At 41.7% G+C, this 7,625-nt stretch overlaps 1 protein-coding gene across 1 annotated transcript; it reads right to left on the bottom strand.

The window, feature by feature from the left end:
- Positions 1 to 4,993: 4,993 nt before the first annotated feature.
- Positions 4,994 to 6,422, bottom strand: LOC121781436. Its single transcript, XM_042179174.1, has 3 exons — positions 6,185 to 6,422; positions 5,198 to 5,994; positions 4,994 to 4,999 (listed from the first exon to the last, which is right to left on the bottom strand). The coding sequence occupies exons 1-3, from the start codon at positions 6,420 to 6,422 to the stop codon at positions 4,994 to 4,996; spliced, it is 1,041 nt and encodes a 346-aa protein (XP_042035108.1).
- Positions 6,423 to 7,625: the final 1,203 nt, after the last annotated feature.

The raw sequence follows: 7,625 nt of genomic DNA, 5'->3' as shown, positions 1-7,625 counted from the left end.
GTGTGAGATGCGAAATATATACGGATCACAAGAGTCTCAAGTATTTCTTCGAGCAAAAGGAGCTAAACATGCGACAGTGACGTTGGTTAGAGATCGTGAAAGATTATGACTGTGGTATTCACTATCATCCGGTCAAGGCGAACGTAGTAGCCGATGCTTTGAGTAAGAAGAACCAACCGCAATTGGCTTATTTCCTAACGCAAGAGGAAGCGTTGATTCGCGAATTCGACAGAATGAGTTTGGAGATATTGAAAGCGCCCGAGACAGTAGGAGGAAGAATTGCGACGCTAGTGATTGAGCCAGATTTGAGAACCAAGCTCATAGAAGCCCAACGACGTGATGAGAAGTTGGAAGAATTACGTGTGAATGTGAGAGCCGAGAAGCTTGACGTACGATGGACGATTGTGTGTGCCGAGCGATGAGGCGCTAAAAGACGAGATTTTGAGTGAAGCGCATGACACGCCTTACACTGCTCACCCTGGAAGCACGAAGATGTATCGAGATTTGAAGCAACGTTTTTGGTGGAATGGAATGAAAGGGGACGTAGCGTCGTATGTGGAGCGATGTCTAGCATGTCAACAAGTGAAGGCCTTACACCAACGGCCATATGGGAAATTGCAAACACTTGAAATTCCCAAGTGGAAGTGGGAGCATCTAGCCATGGATTTCCCGACGGGTTTGCCAAAGTCACAAAAGGGTAACACAGCGATATGGGTAATTATCGATCGACTTACCAAAAACGCGCACTTCTTACCGATTAAGATTACTTATGGAGCGGAAAAGTTAGCTAAACTCTACGTGAGTGAGATTGTACGTTTGCATGGAGTGCCAAAGACCATTGTGTCCGACCGCGATACAAAGTTGTCATCAAAGTTTTGGATGAGTTTGCAACGAGAATTGGGCACACAACTGAACTTCAGCATTGCTTATCACCCGCATCGGACGGGCAGTCAGAGAGGACGATTCAAACGATTGAGGATATGTTACGAGCCGTTGTCCTAGATCGAGGGGAAAGTTGGGAAACTGGTCTACCGATGGTTGAATTCGCCTACAACAATAGCTATCAAGCGACGATCGATATGGCTCCTTATGAAGCTTTGTATGGCAGGAAGTGTCAATCACCACTCTATTGGGATGAAGTTAGCGAGAGGAAGATGTTAGGAACCGACGCTATAAGGGAAATGACCGAAATTGTGCACCAAATCCGCGCAAGGATCAAGGAAGCTCAAGATAGACAGAAGTCGTATGCTGACGTGCGTCGAACGGAAATCAAATTTGATGTTGGTGACAAAGTATTCTTGAAAGTATCCCTGACGAAAGGAGTTGTGAGGTTTGGAGTGAAGGGCAAGCTGAAACCGCGTTTTGTAGGACCGTACGAGATTATTGATGAAGTAGGCCCTGTAGCGTACCGATTGGCGTTACCTCCCAGTTTTGGGAACGTGCACAACGTGTTCCATGTGTCGCAGTGCGCAAGTACGTGTTCGACCCTAAGCACGTGATTCATCAAGAAGAAGTGATCTCAACCCCCGACATGAGCTACGAGGAAAGACCCGACGCAATCCTAGATCGGAAGGTGCAAGAGTTGCGAAACAAGTCGATAGCGTCAGTGATGGTGTTGTGGAAACACCATGGTCCCGAGGAAGCCATGTGGGAGTTGGAAGATAAAATGAAAGAAAAGTTTCCCGAGTTGTTTATGTGAGACGATCAAATTTCGGGACGAAATTTCTGTTTAGAGAGGAAGGATGTAACATCCCAAATTTTGTGACATTTATTAAAGATATGTCGATTGAAAATTTCATTTATGAAATTTAAATTGTTGCTACGTGATTGAGTTTGATTATGTGGAATAAATCGTCATGGGGAAATTGGAATGAAGTGCTAGTTATATTTAATGTGGGGAATTAATTTAAATAAAGATCATGCATCTTGTTCTAGCCAAATAAAGTGGCTATTGTCGGCCCCTCCAATTATTGGAAATTTTCTTAGATTTAATTAATTGTTTTGGGATATTCATCCAAATTAAATCCAAATCAAATTATCCCTAAATTGTGCTACATGAAACTCGAACTCTAACCTATTATTGTTGTGAGTTTCGGATATCCTCTACTTGAATTAAGAGGATGAATTAGTTTCTTTGATAAATTGGTACCTTGTTGATTCCTTCATTTATTTTAAATCCAATTAAATCTTGCCACATTTTGTTCCATCACCCCAATTAAATTAAGAGTTGCATTATTTCATTGTGGCTAATTAAGCCAATTTTCGGCCCCCCTATTTGTAGAGGAGAATATATTTGTTTCCTATTTTGTGGAATTCCCTTTATTCAATACCAAATTAATACCTAAGCCAAATTAATTGGGGATGTGAATATTTTCCTTCTATTGTGTCTCCGTCCCACACTTATTTTTAGCTTAATTTCCTTGAGGGAAATCTATTTTATTGCTGCCTATTTTATGAGAGTCTTTTTCTATAAAGAAATTACCAAATTTAAATCATATTCTATTTAATTGAGGATTTAAATTATTTCCTTGTGCACACCATCAAGATTTTCGCCCCTTCCCTCATTATTTCTTACTTGGTGATTTAATTTATTTTGTTCCCTAGTTTATGGAATATTCATTGACTTATTTCCTAAATTGTGAATCTATTTCTCTCCAAGTAAATACCAAATAAATTCCTTATTGAATTTATTAACCTAATTTTTGAAGTTTTGCCTTCTTTTTAATTGTGTGATTATATTTATTGGCCTCTATTTTATTCCTCCATAATTAATTAATTAATGGGATTAAACCTAGGACTATATAATCACCTAAACTAAACCCTAGCCCCCATTCTCCCTCATAATTTTCATGGCTCACCTCTCCTCCCTCTCTTCAACCTCTCCAAAATGTCTTCCATCCTTGTTCTTGCATCCATTGAAGTTTTATTTTCAAGAGTTCCCGACGAATCGCATCAATCTTTGCTTCTACCGTTTGGTTTTCGATTCAAGAAGGTATAACTAAATCTTTTCCTCATCTTCTCCATTGAAACATTGTTCTTGACTCATTCATGCATATAGTGAGTGTAGGAATCACAGATCGCAAAATTAATCGGTGGGAATTTGTGTTTGTATGAGAAAAACTGTGAATATGCGATTGTGAATGAATATGTGTAAAGTTTTAATGATTCATTGGTGAATGATGTGTGGTTATATGAGAACATGATTGTGAGAACCTTTTGAAGCATGTTTGTGTGTGGGAAGCATGAAAAATTGTGTTTGGTTGAATGAGGAAGAAACCCTAATTTCGAAATTTTGAGACCTGAAAACTGTGGTGTTCGGACAGTAGATTCCGACGTATGTTTGACTGACCAAAGGATCTTATTTTGTTCGAATTTTTAACTGAGTAAACATCAATGTGTTTTCTGTGTGGTGTGTAAATTTCAGCCCCTTTTGACGACAGATGAATTTTTAATAAATTTTTGTAGTCGACTGCGCAATTCTGCCAGAAACTTGTATTCTCGCCCAGAAAGTTTCGTTTTCTATTTGACCGACCAAATGGCCTCATTTTGATGTGAATTTTGAACTGCATGAAATTCGAAGTGTATTCTGTGTTTTGTGAAAATTTCAGCCTCATTGGGCATAGGATGAATATTTGGTGAATTTTTCAAATGAACTGCGCAGAGCTGCCAGAATTTTTATGTTCCGACCATAGAGTTGCATTAAGGTTTTGACTGACCAATCGACATGATTTAAGTGAGAAATTTTAACTGGATGAACTTGAATGTGTCTACTGTGTTGTGACCAAATTTTAGTTTCATATGAGGTCGGATAGATTTTTTGGTGATTTTTACAAACAAACCGCGCAGTTCTGCCAGATTTGTTGTTATGTGGAAATATCACTTGTTGCCAAGTTTTGATGAATTATATGATGCGTGTATGATTTGGGAAGGTATCATGTGACGTGATTATGTGTGACACGTTGAGAAATATTATGGCATGTTGTTCCTTAGGTTGATGAATGTTTGGATGGGTAAATTAAGGGAATGATAAAAGGAATGATAGGACATGCATGGTAATGTGAATTTATGGAAGGCTGATTTGTGTTGTGATGATTGGCAAGGGTTATTGTGTGTACGTGAGCACAAGGAACGAGGGTTGCCTTAAGTGGATATTGAATTGATTAAACCAACGAGGTGGGCTTTCTTTACAAATCTTTTTATTTTCCGAAAATATGATGGTGTTATAAGGGTGGTTTAACTTGTTATGTCATGTCATGGATTGTTTTGATTTAGATTGTGTGCCTGATGCCTAGTTCGTCTGAGTTTACTCCGTTAGGCTATACGGCTGTGTTGTGAAATGAATTCGGGTGTGAGTATGGCCGCAAACCCTATCAGGCTGTGTACACTGGTGAGATCGTGAGCCGTCCTTGCTAGTCGTCCGGTCTCGTGGGCGAATAGTGTGGCCACACTTTCGTCGCACTGTGGATTGATGATTGTGATTGATGGATTGTTGAGAAAATGGGGAGATTATTTGACTGGCCATTCTATGAAACGTTTTTGTGTTCTCGAGGATATTTCTTTACTACGTATAAAACTCGAGATCAGTGGTATGGATGACATAACTGTATAAATGTTTTCGGCATGAGCCCATTGAGTACAACAACTACTCAGCCCTGCATATGTTTTTCCCTATGTGCAGGTTGAGCGGGATGTTGCGGTGGATGTTGAGTTGGCCTAGGAACTTTGGATGCGTTGTGTCTTCATACATAGACGTCATCCTTGACTCTCTTTAAACCTTATTTCCGCTGCTATTTTTGAACTATGCCTCAAGACTTTATTCTGTTTCGTACTGTGATTGAGCATGTTTGATTGTGTTAGGCGTTAATCTGATGTTTACCCTGTTACTCTGAAATGGTTTTTCGTGAACTAAACCAAATGTTTTCTTTTGGAAGTTAATTGGATTTTAATATTTATTTTTCTCCGCTGCTTCTTTTGAAAAATCATTTGCCATAAGTCATTGCTAATTAATAATAACTTTATAACATTAAGTTTCTTTAAACAAAAAAATTTGTTGTCTAAACTTTTAATGAACTAAAATATTATTCCTTTAAGCTAATTAAGTTTTCATATAAAATGTTATCCTTAAATGTTGTCTTTAATGTTATCCCGTGGTCACGATCGCCTCGTTTGTAGTACCCCTAGTTTGGGCGGTCGTGACATCTGGTCTCTTCTCTGTTTCTGTTGAAGGCTTGTCCTGGGCAGTAGGCTGGGTCTCCACGTGGATATGGATACTGTCATCTCTTGGCTCGTCGTGACCTACTGACTCAGATGCGAGGTCCAGACCCTCAGCCATCTTATCAGTCTCCTCTCTCTGGTCACTCGGCGTGGGGGTGACCACTTCGGTTGCCGTCGAAGCATCTTCCAAGTTAGTAGCTAGTAAGGATTCCTCTGATAAGGATTCCTCCCCAAGTTTTGTAGGAGTAGTCATTTCTTCTTCACTTGAAACCTCCACTGCATCCGCTGCTGTGTTTGCTTTCGCTTTGCTGGATGTCCATTTCCCTAGGCATCTCTGCGACACTCTCTTCGGCTGCGGCCGTTCTGCCTTAGGATCGCTATTCAACACCAATTTCCTTTTACCTGCCTTCGGTTTCGACACTGGAGGAGCCACTGGCTCTGGCTCCTCTTCTCTGGTCTGCCTCTCTTCCACCTCGTCTACTGGCTGGTGGGCTAGGCCTTCTGGGTCGTTCCTTGTGCGAGTTTCTTCACCCTCTCCTGCTGCCTCCGATGCGAGGTCCAGACCCTCAGCCATCTTGGCAGTGCCATCTTCCATCCTGGTCACCTCATTGAAAAGCGCCTCAAACTCCTCATCAGTCATAAGGCCTTGCTTTCTGGATGTTTCATTCAGATCTATCCCTTTCCATTTCTTGGGAACGGGTTCTGCTACCGGTGTTCTCTCCGATTCATCTTCTTCCTCCCGGCTCTTCTGCTCCTCGCTTGCTTTCCCTTCGCCTTCCCCTAGGTCAGAGTCATAATAGGTAAGTCGGGGAGGGTTTTGAGGATTCTGATGGTGCGATCATCGAGGGAGATTTCTTTTCTGGTGGGATTGTTAAGGAAGTCGGAATGGAAGTCGGTAGGTGCACTGTGGGTGGAACATTTGTTTCTAGGGTAGGTATTATCGGGGTTTCTCCGGTTGTGCTCGATTCACCTCTGACTTGGCTAAAACCCGCCAACGCAGCCGCCCAATCTTTGTTCGGGTCCTGCTGTCTGAGGAACGCCGCTAGTGCATTCAAGGAAACCATTACTGGAGCCTGAGGAATCGGCTCTTGTGGTTGCGGGTTCGGCGGCCGCTCCTCCGTTGGCGGTTGGAATTCTGGGGTTTCATCCCGGCGGGTTGAAGGGGGTTTCTCAGCAGTTTGTTTTCTTGCCATTTTCTTTTTCCCCATGGTTTGAATCGGTGAATTTTGGTGGTAGTGTGGGTGTTGAATCTCGGGAGGAACGGTGGAAATTTGGAAGAGTGAATGGAGGCAAGGGTTTGTGAAGTGAAGGGGAATGGACGGTTGGCTTATTAGAGTGGAATGAAGTAGTTGAGGGTTTGTAACCGGCTATAGGCGGTCTCCAGGTCACGCCTCTTCGTGTGGGAGGCGGTTGGGAGCGCTGCCTTCTGATTGGACGTCGCATGTCCTTTCTGTAAAAGTTGCGCCAAACACAAATTCAAATTTCACCCTATCCTTTTCAACTGTCCCTCTTAACAATTTCCCCACCATATTTTCCCAGTATGGAAACAAAGTAAAGAGGACACTTAAATACAATTGGGAGATTCACCGAATTGTTATTCTTGTGGTCAGTACGTACTCCAAATTAATACTTAAGGTCCGAAAAATATTTTTGGATTTTAATTTTTTAATTGCAAACAGAAATCTAACTATTAACTACCACGTATTTACAATATTTACATTTTACTCTAGGTAATTTGGAATTCTACTTGGCCAGCATATGCAAACTTCGCTTAAAGGAAACTAGGCCAGTGGAACTCCAAATTCCTATCCTACTGGTCAGTACGCAACCTTAGTATGTGGTTGTAGTGGATTCCCTTCCACTACACCCACATCACTATTATCCCTAAACACCTTCAGCATATGTCCATTTACAATAAAGGGTTCAGAGTTAGGAATACTCCCTGAAATCTCCAATGCTCCATTAGAACGGAGTGTGGTTATGAGATAGGGTCCTGTCCACTTTGTCTTGAGCTTCCCAGGCATTAGCTTCAATCTTGACAGGAAGAGTAGTACTTTCTGGCCAACATGGAGGTCTTTGGTCCTTAAATTTCTGTCGTGCCATAATTTAGTTCTCTCTTTATACCACATAGCGGAATCAAACGACTCCAATCTAAGTTCCTCTAACTCCTGTAGCTGCAGCTTCCTTTCCTCCTCACAGGCTTTAGAATCCATATTAACTTGCACTGCCCAGTATGCTCGATGTTCGATCCCCACTGGTAAGTGGCACATCTTCCCAAAAATGATTCGGTATGGGGACATTCCTATGAGAGTCTTGTAGGCAGTCCGATATGCCCACAGAGCATCCTCTAATCTCACACTCCAGTCCTTCCTAGAAGGGTTGACAGTTTTCTCCAGAATATTCTTTATCTC

This window comes from Salvia splendens, chromosome 20, assembly GCF_004379255.2.
Source record: "Salvia splendens isolate huo1 chromosome 20, SspV2, whole genome shotgun sequence".
Lineage (NCBI taxonomy): Eukaryota > Viridiplantae > Streptophyta > Magnoliopsida > Lamiales > Lamiaceae > Salvia > Salvia splendens.
This window is presented reverse-complemented; position numbering and strand designations above follow the sequence as displayed.

Excerpts from the sequence above, each read along its gene's own strand:
- LOC121781436 (XM_042179174.1), bottom strand. The coding sequence starts at position 6,422 with ATGGGGAAAAAGAAAATGGCAAGAAAACAAACTGCTGAGAAACCCCCT. Across the intron at positions 5,995-6,184 it reads GGGTTTTAGCCAAGTCAGAG|GGGAAGGCGAAGGGAAAGCA; the intron begins GTGAATCGAGCA and ends ACTCTGACCTAG.